The sequence below is a fragment of the Cyprinus carpio genome, chromosome A9, assembly GCF_018340385.1.
Source record: "Cyprinus carpio isolate SPL01 chromosome A9, ASM1834038v1, whole genome shotgun sequence".
Classification (NCBI taxonomy): Eukaryota; Metazoa; Chordata; class Actinopteri; order Cypriniformes; family Cyprinidae; genus Cyprinus; species Cyprinus carpio.
Genome location: NC_056580.1, coordinates 6,278,434 through 6,299,321, shown reverse-complemented (window position 1 = coordinate 6,299,321; position 20,888 = coordinate 6,278,434). Strand labels below are relative to the sequence as shown.

Genomic DNA, 20,888 nt, shown 5'->3' with positions numbered 1-20,888 from the left:
TTGTATGTATTCAGGATTCATCCTGCCCTTATAAGGAAATAATCTCGCTGGACGTGTGTTTTTGTAACCGTTCAGTAAATTCAAATTCTTATTTGAGAGAAACGGACGTTAAACCATCCAAACCCGCATCTGACGCCTCATACTCGGACGTTCCATCACTACAGCGGTCGCGTTTCAAAATCCACCGAGGCCCCTAGCTAGACAGCACTCTAGGCGCGTTTAGAATCTTCGCTCAAGCTCTCGAATTGTGTCTAGGTAGGCCGCGCGACTGCGTTTTGAAACACGGCCGGTGTGTGCTATGGATGGGAATGTATCCCAGCATGCTTGACAGTCAGCGACATGAACAGGGAAGGATGATGAAGCTAAGATGGCAGCGCTGCTAGGGGTGCTGTCTTTACGGGTTCGAGAACAGCAGCAGGAACACCCGCGGAGCGCGGACGGCAGCTCGCGCTTTTGACTGGTTTCGCTTCAGTCAGTCGGATCGCCTGCAATCGAGGAAATAACGGTCGGTTTTTGACCCGGGCGAAGGAAGGGAGGCGTATTTCGCAGTCGCAGCAGAGCGGCTAACCGTAAACGTCGTTTTAATTGGAGGTGCTCGGATGTAATTCGCCGGGCGTTTTTGCGGAGCGGATTTATGGGGTGTGCTTGGGACTTTTGAGTTAGCTCTGTTGACTGACATTGTAATCTAATATATGCGTTGTTCCCCTAAACGATGATGTGTGCTGCTGCGGCAGCGGGTGCCGGTGGCAGCGGGATTCCGTCCTCTTCGTCCCACTCCATGGGGCTGGGAGTCAGGGTCATTCCCGGAGCTGGAGACGATTTCGCATCGATCGGATCAGGGATGGGCTCCTGTCCCGTTGTGGGCCCGCTCGGATTGTCGGAGCCGCTACCAGCTTCTTCTCTCAGGGCGAGCACTGGCGGAGCGGTACCGGAGGATTTACACCACCGCGATCAACGACAAAGAGCAGGGGCTCAACCTCGGCAGGTGGGTCTGATTTACCGGCTCGGTTCGGGACGACAAACAGGCTGCAATGGCGTGTGGCTGGATGTGTTTGTAAACAAAACCCACTGGGTTAAACCTGAGCTCGTTTGAGCCCAAACAGCAGTAGGTTAGCAGTTAGCACGCGGCTAACTTCCTTAGCGAGCGCAGCTAAAACACTCGTTTCGTCTCATGCAGGTCAACGGAGAAGCTCAGTTTGTGTTGTTTTTGATTCATGCACTTTTTAAAATCACCTTCACTCTGCTGTCACAGTCAATAATTCCGTTTTGAGACATCTTGCACGACTAGATCAATAGCGATAGATGTTAAGCAGCTGCTTAGGCTCAGAATGTAACGTTAGTGTTGTGCTAATGGGACGTGGCTGAATGAGTCTGATGTGTATGATAAAACGTAACTTTCTTCAAATACAGTGCATAGACAATGATATGTTTCGCAAAGAAGAAAGTATCAAACCTTTCGCGTCAACTATGTGTACATTTAAGGCTAGCGAAATGTTGTCATGCTTGTGAAATGTCTTATAGTCCCAGTTCAGGTTGTAGATATCAGCCTCCTTCACTGAATTGCATGTTCAGGGGGTTGATATTCATAACCAGCTACTGCATTTACATAACTGTGACTTATTCAACGATAATGCATACGGGATCGTATATATGGGCGAAGGGCTGGGTTCTGTTTTGCCTGACGTCACCCTGCTGTAGACACACACACACACACACACACACACACACACACACACACACACACACACACACACACACATACTCAGACGTGCTTTACCTTAGAGCAGTCACTTATTAGGGATCTCACTTTACAAATGGTTGTTGTTTCAATTCATATATTTACACCTTGACGTTGTACTTAATCTATAAGCAGTTTTGAAAAAAAAAATACAAAAAAAATCACCTAATAATAGTATTAATAAAACAACCTAAATAAATGTCAAAGTAAAAATGACAATGCGTTGTATTCATACTCTTTATTTTGTATTCTTTAGCAAATGAAATTCTGCATATTTAACAATTTCAGTAAAATAAGCAAACTCCTAAAAAGGATTTTTTTTTTCATTTAGATTGGCCAAATTGATTTTTATCTATATGAAAATAACAGCAACAACAACAACAATAATAATAATAATTTTACACTTACAGCTTGACTAGAGGTCAGTAAAAAATGTCAGATATTTTTTCTCAAGATCTTTGAGAGCAACACCAGTCAAAATGTTATATAATATGTATAAAATTTAATAGTATTTACTGTGTTTTTTTACTGGCTTCTCTGTGTAAAATGATGTTTTTATTGTCAAAACAAGTCTTGATTATAAGAATATAAGTGATGAATTTTTAAATGTTGCAAATTATATTAGAAAAGCAAAATGAAACTGATTAAAATGAGTTCCAAAATAGTATTCCTTGAGGTTTAGTAGTCATTTACAAGCAACTTTGCAATTACTAAAAATTTGTATTCCTACTCTTCAGTTATATGCAGTTCCTTAGTAAATTTTGATTCAATCAATAAATCAAACTCAGTAAAAAGTACAACAATCCTTTTAGATATAGATTTGCCAAATTGCTTTTAATTTACATTAAATTTACCCCCCAAAATCATATGGTTTAAAATTAAATTTGCACATACTAAAGTAAAAATGAATAAGCACAGAGGTCAATAAAAATAATTGATAACTTTTTTCAAGCTCTTTGAGATTAACATCAGAAGAGTCATATATGATGGTGTTACTGACTTCTCTAGGCAAGAATAGGCTTACAAGAATATTTGTGATAAATGCACGTTACAGTTTGTATTAGATTGCAAAATCGACAATAATGCGACCATTATTTATTCCTCATTCCAATCTCTGTGAGATAGGAGTTTGAAAAATGTTTTTCCTTGATGTTTAATAACCCTTTTACCAGTGGTTTCATAGTGTACACTTACACCATCCACTCATGACGTCACTAGCATTGATAGCATGCAAAGTGCACCCCTCCCAACCTTCAGGCTCTTCATCACAAGCAGTCTCTGTGCGTTCACTTTTCACTGCATATAATCAACTACTGTTGTTCCATTGTTTACTGCTGTACACAAGCTCTAGCACCTCAACAGCATTTCTACATGAGGCTCTACATAATAGCAGATTCAGATGGATCTCTTGATGAAAATAAAACTATGATCGCCCGCTGCAGGAGCGCTTTCTTGTGTGGGGTTGCCACTAGGATTCGGTCAGTTTGTAGTTTCTCATGTTAGACAAACAGTTTTACAGTGTGTAAACCAATGCGAAAAAGACCAACATGTTTTTAATTGTGAAGGTGTTAACATGGCAGCACTCAAATTTTTGAACAGAGTCCCTTTAAGATATTACTGCTCTTAAAATCCATGCTTATTAAAAATTCATGTTAAAACCACACATTACAGGGACAACTACATGTGCTGACCCATTAAGAAGATATCTGTGATGTATGACCTTTGGACTTTTTACCAGTATATTGAACTGAGACTAAATACTTAAGTTGTTAAAAACTGACAAAATGGCAAGTATAGGGCCTTTCGCACCGCTTTAGTTCCAGAACTAAATGTACAGTACTAAAGTACTGGGATGATTTTGTGTGAACTATTTCCCAGAGCCATTTAAAGGGTTGCATTCGCACCGACAGTGTGTACTAGGACGTGACGTAAGCTGGTCGACAGCGACGTCAATTATGCACAGCGTTCAACAATGAAAACAAAGAAGAACAACGTTAACAACAGGAGGATGGATGTGATCGGTGTTTTTGTTGTGTCTCGCGGGTTTCGCAATAATGGACATGGAATGTCGACGTATACGTAAAGCGATTGAACGAACGGAAAGGAGGACTAAGAATCTCCAACGACAACTGGCAGTGCTACATTTGCTACAAGTGCCATCACTTCAGCGTCTGTCCATCTATCGCGGTTCTCCATACTTGCGAAATAAGTTGACACAATGTTTAAATAGCGGCATGGTATTTAATGCGCATCTCGTCAGTAAAGCCGGTTCTGTAATCAGCAGTAAATCTCTACACATGCGTGCACAAATGTGGAGTAGCATTTACTACACAGAGCCGTTGTTAACTGACAAGCTGTGCAAAACATGCGCAAAGTATGATCATGGTTTTGTGCAGCTTGTCAGTGAACAACGGCTCTGTGTAGTAAATGCTGCTCCACGTGAAAGCACGCATGTGTAGAGATTTACCGCTGATTACAGAACCTGCTTTACTGACGAGATGCACATTAAATATCATGCGATATTTATCATTTATCCCTAATGTTTACATGCCGTTTTTGTATGCGTTTGGCCAATCAACACTTGCTTCACGGGTAGTACCAGGTGTGCTGGTTAGATCCTGCTTTGGAGTAGGAGCTAATTTGGATCTCGAAAAAGGCAGTCCGGTACTAAAATCGCACCTAGTTCCTGTGGTGCGAAAACACCAAAAAGTGGGTAGTTCCACAATTAGTTCTGGTACTATGGAAAGGTTCCCACGGTTTGAAAGGCCTTTATGTTAGTAGTACTGTCAGCCAAAGATGCCCACATTCAATTGACTAACTTTTTGATTCATATTGCACATTAAACTGCCAACCAATTTCCGAAAATTGGCAGATCGAAAGTGAGTGACTACACTATTTCTGTCTGTTGAATTGCGAAGTCGTGTTTATGAGGTACTGGATTGACTACTGCGGTCCACTTTTTCTAGGCATAAATCCATCTCTGAACAGCATATAAAACCAAAATATGAACCGTGTCTAGTCAGTTTCAATGTGTTAGACAATCTTCTCCTTTTTAAGTGGACAGTTCATGGCCAGAACAACCTGCAGTGTTGAACCATACTTAATGTCCTTTGTATGTTATTATCTAATAGACCTTTGTATTAATTCAGGGTTTCTGTGGGTCTTCAAAAAGTATTAAATTGGAGCAGAAAGTCACTGCATTAAAAAAGAGGAGAAAGAAAAATAAACTTCATTGTTTTTGTCTCTCTTTTTTTTCTCAAATCAAGATACATTTACTTGAGATGCAAAATGAAAATATGAAGTCTTGTTTTTTTTAATTTAAGCATATTTTTCTGACCCCACTGGCAGATATTTGTTCTTGTTTTAATCATAATCATTTTGATGAGTCTTATTTCCTGAGAAAAGTCATTTTGCCTCTCTGTGTATCTTGATTCAAGAATGTTTCATTGCTAGATGACAGTGCAAAACCACATCTAACATGTGTCATTCTTCTCCAGGGGAAAGAAAGCTTTGAGCAAGAAGAAGCTAAAAAGGCGGCAAAAAGTCAAATCAAAAGTGAAAACAAGATCAAAGGTAAGAAGATTGTGAATCTGACTTTGAATACCGCAGCCTTCATTCCTCCTCGTTTCTGCCCCATTCAGACAGTGCCGTTATATGGTTTAAAAGCCATTTTTGGTAGCATCATTTCCATTTTCAATTCATTCGAATTTTAAAGAAGTATCCTTTCATAGACTTCTGCTGTCTGTATTTTTCTATTAGGCTCTCACAATGCATCTTTCGAGAACTGTAAACCTATTTTTTTTTTTTTTATGAATATGTCAGTGCTAACATCAGATAACAATGGCTCTGTTACCAGATTTTGAAGTAGCGGTTTCCGTTCAAATCTTCAGTCTGGGTTTTCTCTTCGGCCATTTTTAGCTGTAGCTGTTTTGACAGTGATCACAATACAATACATATGTATACATATTTATACATACATACTTTCATGCTTGGAAACTGCTTTTAGTCGTCACAGTTGAGAAGATGCTAGTAAACTCTCGCACACATGGTGGAGAATGCGGGAGTGGCGGGGGTCACGATTGGCTGTTGCTTGGCGACCCATGTGTTGCATGTTTCCATGGCAACCGCTTCCTCCATCTCCTGCACTGAGCACCTATGGTGTGCTGGCAGCAGGGTTTGTCTTGCTACGTCTGCAGCGTTTACCAGCGCTCAGAAAATAGGCAGAGACCCAAAGAGTCTTCTGTTGGATATTGTGTATTGTTTTGCCATTCCCCAAAGCATGTGTGGGGGTTAATGCCTGATTGTGTTTGGATATCCTTTCCCAGGCACTCTGTTTTCCCTCGTGGATGCGAGTGCTTCACAGGCAGGAGTAAGAGAGAATAATGTGATTGTAGATATGGAGTCATAATCCTCCTCCCTAAAACCCTGCTGGCTAAGGAGAAAGAGCTCACTTATATTTCTCCTGCTCTGCCACAGCCTCCTTAAAACCAGCTCTGTGCCTTTGTTTGCTCTCAAACAGACGGGTGGAGTTCCTCCAGCAGGGAGGTGCTCGTCTTGAAGACGTACTGCTGAAATGTCTGTCATGTTCAAGCACTTCGGTTTGCTTTGTTGGATGGATAAGAATGTGGCTTCATAATTGTGCTGCTCTTCTGGTTTGATTTCTTTCCTTGTCTGTGATATATTACACAATCGCAGACAGCTTTGTGCTACTGATGACTAAGACTGGGCAGTGTAGATAACTTGAAGTTTATTTAGCTTTTATTTAGGGACATGTATTTGATGTTCATGTATTTGCTTTGTAGTGCCTTCAAAAAGGGAGATTTATTTGTTTTCATAGGAAGCGATGCATTTATATGTGTCATAAGATCTAACTTGTTGATCAAATATCTGTACTGCTTGCATTAAACATTTTGAAGTATTGTAAAAATCTAGTTTTCAATGAATTTACACAAGGAAGAGAGAAGTATAATGCATAGGCATGGGCCGATTACCGGTTTCAGGGTATACCGCGATTTGAAAATTTCACGGTTTTAAAAACACTAATATTTTCCATTATACCGTTCCTGCGGTGTGCGCTGTTTTCCATGTCTCCTCAAAGACTGAAAGAGTAGGAATCCCTCAGAGTGAGTGCAGTGTAGAGAGTAACACTGACCCCTCCTCCTCCTGTTGGTGCAAGCGAGCGGTCAGTCACGTGTGTGTAGGATGACCGAACTTAAGGCCCGGGTACACTTCACATTCAGCGTTCATTTCCATCTAGCGCACAGCCGCGTCCGCAGAGCTTTTAAAAGTATACTCAACCGCAGATGCGCAGTACCATGGGGTGCACAGCAGTCCGTGAGTCCTCTTGATGACGAAAATAATATAATGCTTACGGTGCGCGGACGGCCGAAGTATACATTGGCCTTTACACGATCACCAACTGGCCATCTTTTGTCTCATTGCAACTCTCTGTTCTAGACTTGCACAAACTGTGTTGCAATGCAATCATTTTTCAAAATGTCATGTGAAAATATGAAGTCTGTTAACACCCGTTAAGGTTATCATACCGTCAAAATCTCATACCGGCCCATGCTTACACATGCATAGTACCAAAGTTCCTTTAAGGCAAGTCATGTCACTCGGCAGCCATCTTTGAAATGCCTCTTGGGGATCCAAGTGCAACTCCTATCTCTTTGAATGGGGAAACATCTAATTCTCCAAAACTGTTCACTAGGCTTGCGATTAAATTTCATATTTGAAAGCACCAAAGAAATCTGATAACAACTGTCATGAATGTTGTTTATTTTGCTCAAATAGCATTATAAAAAGCTTATTATTTAGGCTAGATCATGCATTGTGCTTGCACAGTCCTGAGCGCACGTCTCAGAACACTGATTGTTTCTATAGCAACCGGGACGCTTCTAACGGCAGACTTTACAGATTAGCGATTGGCTCCTTCATTCAGAAGGCGGGGCTTCCTGCGATTGAGCAGCTATATTGAGCGTTGCATTTTCCCCCATTCAAAACTATACGAGTGACACGTCTCTGTAGTATTCTGTAGTCTTTGATAGCACTGTAACCCTTTGGGTGGGGGGGGGGGGTGGGTAAAACTTAAAAAAAAAAAAATTCTAACAGTTGATTAGTGAAAACTGTTTTACACCAAGATTTTCCATGTAGCAGTGTTGACTTGTTTTTATATAAATTACAAATTGAAAATTACATTTGGGAATCATTGAATTACCTGAAACATTTGAACTGAATCACATAAATGAATCAAACCTACCAGTTCTTTTGTGCTATTATAATACTTTTGATATGCTAGATGATGGATTGTAAATAACAAGCTTACATTCATTGCGTCTGTCATGATGATGCTTAATTTTGTATCATCACGTAATGATAAAAATATCATGAATACCCAATAAATCAACCATCCCTACATTCATAAACAAAACAAAAAACAGTTGGTGTCAAACAAGTTTCACTTAGAAATTGCTTGTAAATTTCAAAAATAATTTCAAGGAAATGGCAAGTAACACAATAAATTAAACATGAAATTTTGAAGCAGAAAGACTGAAAAGTATTTCCTTGTAAAACATACTTCAGTAATCAGTTTTACTTACAACTTCAATTTTTTTCTGCTTATTATGAAACTTAGTTTGTAACATGTATATTTGCGTAGGTAATGATCTTAAAACTAGCTATTCTCATTTTGCCAGCATTTCTTGTAAGCTGATATTATTTACCTCTGACATTTCAGGCCATGGGAATTGTGGGTAAATTGTATGTAGTATGACTCATGTACCTTCGTACGGACAACTGACTTTCATATTCTGAACACACCCTTCAGGCCCCTCAGCGTTTTATTTAGCTGAGTTCTTGTGCCATGGTTTGTTACAGCAAGACACCAATTGTTGGCTGCAGAACAGAATATCTGGTTTAACTTCCACATCACTGTGTGTCCGCGATGTTACCATCTGTGATTGATATTAACACAGGTCACAGCATTATTGTCACCCCCTTTGCTGACACAGAGGCACTGAAGTATATTTCTGTCAAATTTGATTTGCCGCAGAAAAAAATCAGGGTTTTTCTGGAAGGTGGTACCATCCTGATCATGTGCACACATTGTACCCACCCTTTAACTGACTGAAACAAAGACTTTTCACACGCAACATGTTTTAGATGTTCTAATAATTAGGTGATTGAAGAAAATGACAATTATCAACATAAACACAACATTAGGTTGTTAGGCACTTCACGAAATTGAAAATCTTCGCTCCTTATAGTCTCCTGGTCCACATCGCTTCAATCCAGTATAGTTATATCCACTCATTATAAAGTGTCTTTCTAGAAAAAAAACATTTTCTTATAATCTTGCATGAATTTTTCTGATAGAATAGCCTACATCATGAAATGTAATCAAATTTAAACATTAGCATCAAGCTATATAAGACTATTTATAAAATTAATACTACGCTTTTACTCTGATCTCACGTCAAACCATCATTGAGTGTTTGTAATAACGTCCGATTGCGATCTAATGTGGATTTTGGTCATATAATGTTGTTGAAGTTATTTGTTGTCTTTTATAAGCAGTTAATCGCTACACCAGCTTGGCATTTCTCATGTAAAAGAGAGATTAACTGCCCCCCGCAATCCGCCACATCCCAGTTCCGTTTTTTTCAGAAAGGAAATAAAGTGTACTATGGAAACCCTAAAATAAATAGCCTATGAGATGGGAGGATAAAAAAAATTTTTCAATACATTTTCTCGCAATTATATCGTTGGGTCAGTATAGGCGACTGTATATAAATTGCGGGCATCAGGGAGCTGCTATTGAAACCGCTTTCGATTGCACGTTTTTGTTTTACTTTCATTTTCATTTTTGAGATTCGCGGTCACAAGGACTCTATACTATGGAGCGGCGGTACTTACCACATATTTGACAAGATTAGATGTTTGTCATTGGTGCTCAGGATCTGCAAATCATTCGCCATCATCCTATCAGACATTAGCGCTGTCAAAATAAAAGTCCAGGGCACCGTTAAACCGCTTCGAAAGCATCGGCCAAGCAAAAAAACTTAGCGGGCAATGCCGATATTTGAATAATGTCAAATATCGGCCGATATATCAGCCTTGCCGATATATCGGTCAACCACTAGTTATTTGTTTCACGTTTCGGGCACACCCCTAACCCTGATGTCATCGTCCATCATGATGTTCCACTGTAGACATCGTTCGATGCCAATTTGGTAGACATCGCCCAACCCTAGTTTACAGCCACATGAAGCTGTTAGAAAGCATATGAGGATTTCCTAGAAGCAAAGATAAAATAACATTTTGTGTACCCACCCTAACAAAGCTGAAATGTGGTACTTTATTCTCTAAAATAAGTTTAATCTTGCCATATCCAAAAACTTGCTCACTCTGCTGTTATTTAATAGATTAAATGCACTAGAATTTTATTGAATAGTACATGGAGACACATTTTTAATTAAAATATTCATATTAATCAAGGATTTATTGACTTTTCATACACCTTATTTCAAAATATACAGAAACATATGGTTTCATATGTCCTTTAGTTATGATTATTTCATTTATTCACTATACTATTTATTATTAATGTCTCATTTCAGTTTTAATTTGGCTCTAGTTTTGTATTTATTACAGTTTATATGAAAAGGTTCATGTAGCGTGTATTAAAATTCATATACAGAGTAAAACTTTTTCACCGAACACGTCAAAAATAAGTTTGAAAAAGTTGTCTGGATTATGGTGGTGGTGACGTTGAAGGCGAGCGACGGTGGTGGTGTAGTTCGTTTATAGCCTAAGTTAAGCTTTTAAGTTCTGGCGCTTTTATTAGGCTTCAAAATTCATCAAAATCATTCATGTTTTTTAAAAGTTGAACTTACATTAATTTTACATAGCTTTCTAAACATGCCGCTCTCTTGAGCAAGATGCGAGTGCAAGGCTGATAGATGTCTCTCTAGAAATTGTGATAAATATGTATTCTGTGTGAATGGCTTGGTTTCAGTTTTGACTTGAACAACATCTTCTCCACACTGATGCTCTCGTTTTCCGCAATATTTTGAATGAACAATGTAGCAGCGCCTCAGCTGGATAGGCTAACAAGAGCATTAAAATGCAATGACACTTACATCGTCGTCGCATTTCGTGCACCACTGATAAGGCTGCCTGACAGCTGACACAGACCTAAAATTCGTGAATGTGAATTTTTTTTTTTAATTCGACGAATATTCAGAATTAGAAAAACATTTTTCACAGCCCTAAGTCACAGCAGCGATTGTGGAAGAGAACACATACTGATTCGGCGCTGGGAGTGCACAGTGCTCATCAGATCACATAAATCAGTGGAAAATGAATAGAAATGATTAGGGATCGACCGATATGCGTTTTTCAGGGCCGATGCCGATACCGATTATTACAGATCAAGGAGACCGATAACCGATATTTTGAACCGATATGTGTCTTGTGTAAAAATGAAAATTAATGTCAAAATTAAGAATAAAAAGGCCTCTGACAAAGACTCTCTTTTAAATTATTTTAACACATCTTTAATTCTGAGAACTGTTCATAATAACAACATTAATATTAATAATAACAACAAACATAAAAAGTGCTGGGAGCATCCATCAGCAGCATTCTGTAAACTAAGTAAAACTTGCATCCATCAGCAGCATCCTATAAACAAAGTAAAACTTAAAGCAAATTTAAACAGCAACAAATGAACAAATAATGGAGAATAAATGTAATCTCTCTAAGATCTCTCTCTCTCTCTCTCTCTCTCTCTATATATATATATATATATATGTGGTGTGTGTGTGTGTGTGTGTGTGTGTGTGTGTGTGTGTGTGTGTGTGTGTGTGTGTTATATTTAGCATTTTATTTGCAACCCAGAATTGCATTAAAATCACACACAACCCATAATGTAATAGTTTTTTTTTTTTTTTTTTTTGATGTGTAAAATGTTTGTTTGACTGTTTATCACGGCGATGCAAACTAGGAAGTATACAGGACAGCGTCATCCAGAAACGTGCAATGTGAGATTATTGACAATTTACGTTATTAGCATAGGGTTATTAGCAGGGTGCGATTTGTGAAATAAACAAAGGGGGGATGCTTTTGAAAAATTTTATGAAATGTTTTTAATACGACGGAAATTGTATTTAGTGTGATCTCAGTTTGATAAAAAACATTGTAAGCCTACGTTAAGCCTATTAATTGTAACGATGTAATGTCCACGGTTATTCAAACAACAAATTACATCGAGAAAGCGAGCAAAGAACACAACGGAGCTTTTTGAAACTCCGAATCAGTTAAACCATTGCGTCGCAAAATGATTCACTGTTTCGATGCGCTTCAATCGGATCGCGTATCGCGAATCATTTGATTCAGATCTGTACGTCAGAGCGGGTTTGCATGATGTTTTTATCCCCACCGGGGATAAAAGTTATTCAGCAGAGGCAGGGATGCATAGACCAGAAGGGGGGAAATCCCCCCATCCCCCCCGGCAAATCGCACCCTGGTTATTAGTCAAATGAGAGAGCGCGGCCGCGGAGATAACTAAATCAGGAATAGGGAGCTCGCGTCGCGTCAGGGCGTCAGAGCTCGCGCTTGATGCCCTTTCAGCTCTTGAAAATTGCATAATGGTAATTCTGAATCTGTATGATAAATTATTTTGCAATCATGTTAGAATAAAGCAACATTTCTCCAAATATGCGCAATTTATTTGACTAAGAGCCCTAACGGAACGGACGCTGTTCAGTGAAGCTATGTGAACAACACACAAAAAAAACCGCAGCAGACGTGAGTGAATTCATTCGTGTTGATAATCTATTCACAATATAACGTTAAATTGGCCGAATGGTGAGAGAAGTAGGTTTTAGTTTCACTATCTCAGCACTGATGTGATGATCCGTTAAAGCATATCACTGCAATGACGGACATTGACCGGGAATTCACGGTATAATAACTGAACGGGGCTTGTCATCATAAATCGATTATATTTAGGAGTTTTGCAACTTCAGTGTAGTGATTTATTGCAACTTCAGGAACGTTTACTGCATTCTTACCTTCGAGAGATAACTTATTGATGTGTGATGATGATCACTGAAGCAGCTCCTGTGCTTTCGGTGTGAGAGCGGAACATTTTCCAGCCGCGCCAGCCGTATTGATTGGCCAGGCTCGTGACTCCCAACAAATCAGACGGACGATGGGCGGGGCTTAGTCGAGGCCACAGAGCGGTGCGCTCTGACTGAGGTGGCTGGATCAGTGCCAGATCGCGCATTTCAAAATAAAATGGTTTTATCGGCAAATCGGTTTTGAAAATGGCCGATGCCGATAACAATAAAAATGCTTAATATCGGCGCCGATAATCGGCCACGCCGATAATCGGTCGACCCCTAGAAATGATGATTCTTTGTAAAGAAATATTAAATAAATATGTATAATAATATTAGGATTTCTCCAAATATTTGTACTTTTGGAATTTAAAGCCCTAATGGACGCTGTTCAGTGACGCTGAATTTTGTAGATAGCCAAAGGTGACACAAAATTTGGCGGAGGCGCCCACCTCATAATTCCCTATGCAGGAAAAACCCTGCAAATGGATCATCAGGGAACTGGCTTTACTGATTTGATGAGCATGATCATATCGTTCGATATATCGGCCAGCCCTATTTAGCACCAAACCTAATACACCTGTTCCGAATGAGACAATCGTATGCGATACATCTCCCAGCCATAGTGCTAAAGATGTAAATTTTTCAAACACCACAGAGCTGCAATTTACAAATGATGTAGTCATGGTCATCTCTGTGCATTAAGTGTTTAAATGTTGAATCAATTTATGAACCCGTTTTGGTATTGAATGTAAGGAAAGATATGGCATAGTTTGTACACCAATGTACAGTGTCTTTGAAGAGCATAAGGACAGTGTATAATAAAGTACATTAATTTCCCTTCTTCAGGCTGATGTGATCATTTGAAACGTCGCCTCCTGTTTCAGGCTCATATACTTGTTAGGTCTGTATGTATTCTCTCATTGTACAGTTACAAGGAAACATCTCCTTTCCTTGCATTGCGCAGTTATGGTTTTGTTAAAGGTTGTTCTTCCAAGTGCTTATTATGTCCATTGGTTCCTTTCTCAGTATGTGGCAGACTGTGTTGTTATTAAATGAACTGAAATGTCAGTGGAGTGTGGGGAAGAAAGCAGCAGAAGTTCTCTTTTTTTTGAGCACAGTAGTATTTCTGTAGGTTTAGTTCTCAAGGCTGCTTTTGGAGGCTAGTGTCTGTTTTGCATGTTTCAGTTCTGTAAGCGTGACACTATATATTAGGGTTGGATTCAAAATATATATATTTCTTGATTTTAATCTAATCTTATTTTTTAAAGCTTAATTGCAATTAAGGTTTGTGCTTTGTTACTTTTGACATTAAACAAAGTCTCAGCATTCAAATTCTGCCAGTGTTATGATGAAATAAAACAACAAATATTGTTTTGGTGCTGTTTAAAGTAGTGTGACAGATCGCTGTAGACCCCTCGGCACATCTCTTCCTCTAAACTACTAGTTATAGCACAAAATAAACTTGTTTGTCAGCTAGAAAAACAACTCTAGAGAGGAGCATTTTGCAGAATATATGCACTGTATATTCTTTATATTTTTACTTGTTGTCTTCATTATTTAATGTATGTCTGAATAAATCTGTCATCATGAAAAAAGTGCTTTATGCATGTTTATATTTCAACCAAAAATTAGAGTAGAAACATTTTTTTTTTTTTTACATAAAAACTGTGCAATTTAAATGTTTGTTCGACTCAGTTTTTATTTGAGTGCTGATTATTAAATAAGTTTAATTGATTATTACATCATTTATTTTTGCTTTCAGTTTTAGGCTAAATGAAATCTTTAATTATGATTTCTGTGTTTCTTTAAAAAGAAATTATATTGGTGCCATAAGTTTATAAAAAAAGTAATTTTCAGTTTTCAGCCAAGTGCTTCCTGAAGTTTAATTTTGCCTTTTCAATTCAGAATTTGGGTAAAATATATATATATATATATATATATATATATATATATATATATATATATATATATATATATATATATATATATATATATATAGATTATATATATACACTTTTTTTTTTTTTTTCAATATAATTTCCATGCTGCTGTACTGTACTGCTGGAAACCGGCATCATTTAAATAGTTTGAATATTAGAGGCAGAGGTTTTTCTCAATATCTAAATGACGAATACAATAAAAACTGGAGACAAAGCAGTCTGTGCTTACCAAATATAAGTCCTTTTCTCATTTATGTTGTACATGATTTACTTCAGTGAGCTTCACATTGATTTACCGCCAAAGTGGGGCATTGCAAATCCAGGATGTTGAACTGGAGAGCAAAGTCAGAGGCGGTTGTGTATTCTATCAGTCTCTTTCATCAGCATCAGCATCAGCAACCACACCGCTGACTGATGAGGACAGGATTTCAGAAGCAAAGCTGATTTGGAGTCAGTTAGTTGGGTAACACCTTAACCTAGCAGTTTTTGCTTTGCAGCAGTGATGATAGCAAATCACAGGAAGTGAACTGAGCTGCTAGGCATGGCTCAGATGTGTGGCTTTCTAATGATTTCAGATGTCTGACGTCGCTGTGCCAAACACAGGGGGGTAGATTTCTCTGTGGTGTCCGGCTTAAAATGAATGACCTTCCCTGCATGACATCATCCTTTATTATGGGCATATAGACAAATAAGAAGACAATTGGGTGAGTTAAGCCTGTCAGGGGATTGATTGATGAATAGGACAATGAAACGTAAGATACATTGTAGGGCTGGACAATAAGACAGAATATACTGTGCAACGTTTGATGGTTTGCTACTGTTTACACCATGGTGGATGTATCCATGCAGTTATCTGTGGGCAGGACTGCTTTGCATTACTAACAGGTTGCATGTGAACAAACATATCAAAATGGGGGTTGTTAAAAAATACATTGTCTGTGACAAATAGAGGCACTGAAATGAAACTGAACTGATGTGCAGATACAGATGTGTGTATATTGGGAATGTTACAATGTAACTCATCAGAATTAAGTCTGGTTTATAATATTATTGCTATTTTTATTATTTTTGCAATGCTATATATTTTTAAAATATATAATTGAAGTTATTTGAAAATGAAAAGATATATTTTTATAAATTAAATGCAATATTTTTATTTATTTGACTATATATATATATATATATATATATATATATATATATATATATATATATTTTATTTTATTTTTTTTTTGTTTGTTTTGTTTTGTTTTTACTGTATTTAAAATATTTTGTTTATTTTATTGTTAATAAATATTAAATTATTGTTATTATAACTTTGTGTATATATTTATTATAATAGTAATGTTTTATATGACATAAAACTCTGGATATATACAATGTTACTATAAAATTATCTGTATAGCGATAGAAGTCTTTGGTCATGCAGCCCACCCCTAAATACATACAAATAATTTTCTTATAATATTACAGTAATTATGACCATATGAGATCAGATTTGTTATTTTATTTTTTGTCCCAGTTTAAATTTTTCTGGAATGTACAAAAATGTGAAAATATTATTATTTTTTTGTTTGTTCTGCTTTACTATTTAATGCTTTGATATAACTGTGATAATCAAAAAGCATGTTGAAATTTATATGTAGATGTTGACCTACAAACAGTAGCACCTCTAGTTGCCCTAGAAAAATCAATAAAGTACAGTGTTCCCCAAGGCCTGTAGTACTACATGCATCATAACCCACTCTCTCTTATCAGTCTTTCTCCCTCCCCCCCTCCCTGTGTCTCACTCCTAATTCTGTATGTCTCTCTATCATCTGGCAGACCGAGACTCTGGATGGGGCCTTTCCAGTGCCTGACATCAAACTCCACAGCAACCCCTCTGCGTTCAACGTCTACTGTAATGTACGGCACTGCGTGCTGGACTGGCAGCAGAAGGAGGCCGCGTTGGCCCTGGCCTCCCGCAACTCTGTGCAGAGCGGCGACTCAGACAGTGAGGAGGAGGAGGAGTACCGCGAACCCGCCGTCAAACTCCCCAAGGTCAGTCAACGACGTTAATAAACCCCAATCTCATGATTCTGTCATCCGTGCTTTAGTATATATCCTTTTTTTGTTTTGTTATTTCTGCCTTTTATATCTCTTATGATAACATTATTATGAGAATATTACTTTAGTATTGTTAATAATATTTGAGGTTCTTGTGTGGTCATGATACCAAACACCAGCATTGGATTAATTATTGATGGCCTGGCTTTCTACCAAATGTGATTGCCTAAGCTGTGAAGAATACATGCGATCCTGTGTGAGGTGTCTTACTCAGTGTTTGCACCAGGTGCAATGTTTTGAATCCATTTGTACTGTTGTCAGAAGTAGCAAAAGCGCTTGGAGTATGTATAACGGGGCATCAGTCACAACACAGTTTTAGAAGACCGCATCATTTTGCTGCATACCTTTTGAGTCCATTTTTTGGCTTTCGTAGAGTATTGAAAGCTGGCTCTCTTGCTAGGCAGCTTACTACACTGTGAAACATTAGTGTAATATTAATGGTTAAAGACTGTAAAAATGCTGGTAAAAACCTGTTAGTTGGTTAATGGTAAGTTCCCTTACTATATACAGTGAAAAACTATCATAGATCTAACAGAACATTACATATTGTTTTACATTAAAATACTATTAAATGTAAAAAAGAACAAGGCATCTTGTATTTCGCAGTGAAATTCGTAAATTGTTTTAGGGTTTTATGCTTCACTATTGAAGATGCTTTTGTGTTTTGTATTCAAGGACGGGCATTTTATTGATAGTTGAGCGTCTGTTATTATATCATTTCCAAACCTTGAGAGATGTTACGCAGGATAATTTGTTATTTCTCTTGAATGTCCTATGGACAAAGCCAAAATTCCTGATTTAGATGATGACCTTGAAAGATGAACCAGGTCTCTCGTAATGATAGCCCAACACAGTGTCTTGTAACAAGAAGGAAGCACTTTTAGGAACAAACAGTTTCCAAGAAGAAACTTCCCAAAGATTCCTTTATTAAAATATCCCCGGTTAAGGGTTTTTTTTGTGCTGGAGTAAGTATTACTTGACTTATTGTGCTCCCAGAGTAAGAAAACTGAGTGTGATGGACAAGTAAAAAACAAAAAAAAAAAAAACAAATATATATATATATATATATATATTTTTTTTTTTTGTGGAGAAATTAAGCTTGAACAATAACTTAAACCTTTCAAGACAGCGGTTCAGTGATGTTAAATGCATCTGCAAAAGCCACAAGTAATGTTTAATTGTAGAATTCCCTTTTAAATACTACATTACCCACAATCCTGAAGAGATATCCACCAATCAGAGTAGGCCCTCTTACAATGGCAGCAGAAATCTGACTCAGCAGTTCAAATAAAAGTTTGTAATGCGTGACTCAGCTCTTGAGTTGGTTTGTTCGGTTCTTGGCTCTGTAATGAATCATTTTAAATGAGAAGATGTTCTTAAGAATCAAGTCAATTGTCTGTTCCAATGTCTGCTAAATGATGTTACACATTTTGTTTTTGTAACGACATTTTTGAGTAGGCCAAATCTTGAAGGTTTATTGCTGTTGTTGCATTTTAATATACATTTAAATGATTATCAGTCATTGGCCATCCTACTGTCTAGATATTGGCGTTGCCAATTAAAATGTAATGTTGGTCAATCTCTAGTGTGGATGAATGTTACTTCACAGCTATGCTCCTCTGCTCCTCAGATCATTGGTATTGGGCTGTGTGGAGTGTTTGAGCTCATCAAAGAGACTCGTTTCTCGCACCCGTCACTGTGCTTACGGAGCCTTCAGGCACTTCTAGACATGCTCCAGGGGCAGCAGCCGGAGAGCTTTCAGACCGAACCTCCAGATGTGCTTGGTGAGATACCTCGTCCTGTTCAAATAAAGTGATAACATATATAAGTGAGTCTGTATATTTTAATCTTGACTCCACCGTTGGGCCTGCAGAGTCTCTCTTTCATCTTCTGCTGGAGACAACGGTGCGGAGCACAGGGATGAACGACTCCACCGGTCAGACCCTCACAGCGTTATCCTGTGCCTGCCTCTTCAGTCTGGTGGTGGCCTGGGGAGACACTGGCAAAATCCTCCAGGCTGTGTCTGCCATCCTCACCAACAATGGCAGTCATGCATGTCAGACCATCCAGGTGAGTCAGTGTATTGAGATTGCATGTGTTTTAAAGTTTTGAGGAAGAAGCTCCTACCACTGATGCCGCTGTTTCCAGATAGGTATTAGTAAATATACATTATTCTTAAACACTAGAAAATCTAATGATAAAAGTAAAATGTGGTGAAGCCTGTCAAATGTGTGCTGTTACTGGTTGTGTGTAGCACCTACAACTCTGCATTTCCTTTTAAAGGATCCAAACTTCAGAAAACAGTACCTGAAGTTTTAAAAGTTTAGTGGATTTCTGGCTTGGCAAGTGAGGTTGAGATTTTAGACTGCATAAAAAGCTGCTGTTCATCTGAATTCAGGATGGCAGCACATTAGCGCTCATCTCTCAGCGTGTGATAGCCAGAACCGCAACTGCATGTGGAGGTCAACAATTGAATTGCCTGAAAATGTCAAATCTCTCTGATTTCCTGTCTTTATTATATTATTCTGCCAGCGCAGAGTCTCTCAGCCAATTACTCATCAGTCTTCTACCATCTGCATGATATAGGTCTGTCATTTTTTTTTTTTTTTTTGCTTATTTAATTGTGTTTCAATGCTCTCTGTCAGTATCACACACTGATTTAGACATCAGAGAAGCTCAGAGTTCATTTGTTGTTACCAAGGTAACTACAACCTAATTGGAGCATGAGTAACTTGCATAGCTTGTGTGAAGTGTGATATCTGAGCCGTCGCTCACTGTCGGTTTACTGTGCACACGTCCAACTTAAAGTGGTTCAGAATGAAACTGAAGAACAGGCAAATGTTGCCGTGTTTGTCCAGATCAAGTGCTTTGCAGAGCTTAACTATATTTTTTAGTTTTTTAAGGCTATAATAGATTTATGTATATATATGCATTTGCTTTTAAATGGCTTAAACAGTTATTTATTTTTTGTAATCTGATAAATTCATTTAAACCAATCAGCCATCATTGCCCAGTATGTACATGTTTAATGCACTTAACTAAAATACAATGAAAATATATTTTAAAATAACGAAGACATGTTTTCCACTTTGTTTACGACTAAATATACTTAAGCTTATACAATATTTAATCATTCTAATTCATATTCACAAATATAATGTTTCATGGTAGTAAACATCAATATTTAAAAATGTATAAATATTTATTCTATATGAAAAAGCAACAGGGATTTCCATGAGCATTTTGCCCCAACACTTGTTCATTTTGAAACGTAACTTCACTGAGTGAGTCATGTCAGTGTTATATAGCCAAGGAGTGAGTCATTAGACGGATTCAAAACAATGACAAACCAACCAAGTCATTTTGATTTATGCCAATTTTTGTCCTGCTGAAATTTTCACTGGCCTCTACACAAAAATCTTTTTGTTTTTTTGACCCATGTAACACTGTATTTTAATAAATAGCATTATTACAACACCAGAATTTTAGATTCTTTCCAATTCTTGATTTTAGTTTTGAGGCCAGCGTGAAAACTTCAAGCCAGCTAATAAGTTCAAACATTATTAAAGACAAGTAAACTGAAAAGCTTTTAAGAGTAGCATACAGGTACAATATGAAATACAACAGAAATCAAATAAAGTTATCAACTGTAAGGTAGGCTATATTAGGCTGCTGTCATTTTAAGACCTACAGTGAAAAAAAAATGGTGCTGGATTTATTTTGAAAAATTTGTACTCAGAAATTGCTAGACTAAAGTAGTGTACTCCAATAATGATTTAATAATTGTTTTTTTTGGGTGTGTTTTATTTTCTGTCATACATTTTTTTTTTTATTTTTTTTTTTTATTAAGTAATTATTTTTTTAAGGAGGATACTCAGCAGAACGGGCATTTTGACATTTTTGTGTATTTGTCTGTTTAAGTGCAAGAAGGCACAAAAAATAATTCTGTATTTATGTGCTTTCACAAGAGGAAGG

General features: G+C 37.7%; 1 protein-coding gene across 1 annotated transcript in view; it reads left to right on the top strand.

Moving 5' to 3' along the window:
* The first annotated feature begins 245 nt into the window (after positions 1-245).
* The window catches only part of LOC109095687 (E3 ubiquitin-protein ligase MYCBP2-like), an 85,655-nt gene continuing 65,012 nt past the window's right edge, over positions 246-20,888 (top strand). The window contains 6 exon segments of the mRNA XM_042763276.1: positions 246-864; positions 866-985; positions 5,236-5,311; positions 16,632-16,847; positions 18,544-18,697; positions 18,787-18,983. Of these exon segments, the coding sequence (XP_042619210.1) occupies positions 713-864; positions 866-985; positions 5,236-5,311; positions 16,632-16,847; positions 18,544-18,697; positions 18,787-18,983 (915 nt within the window). The 5' untranslated portion in view covers positions 246-712.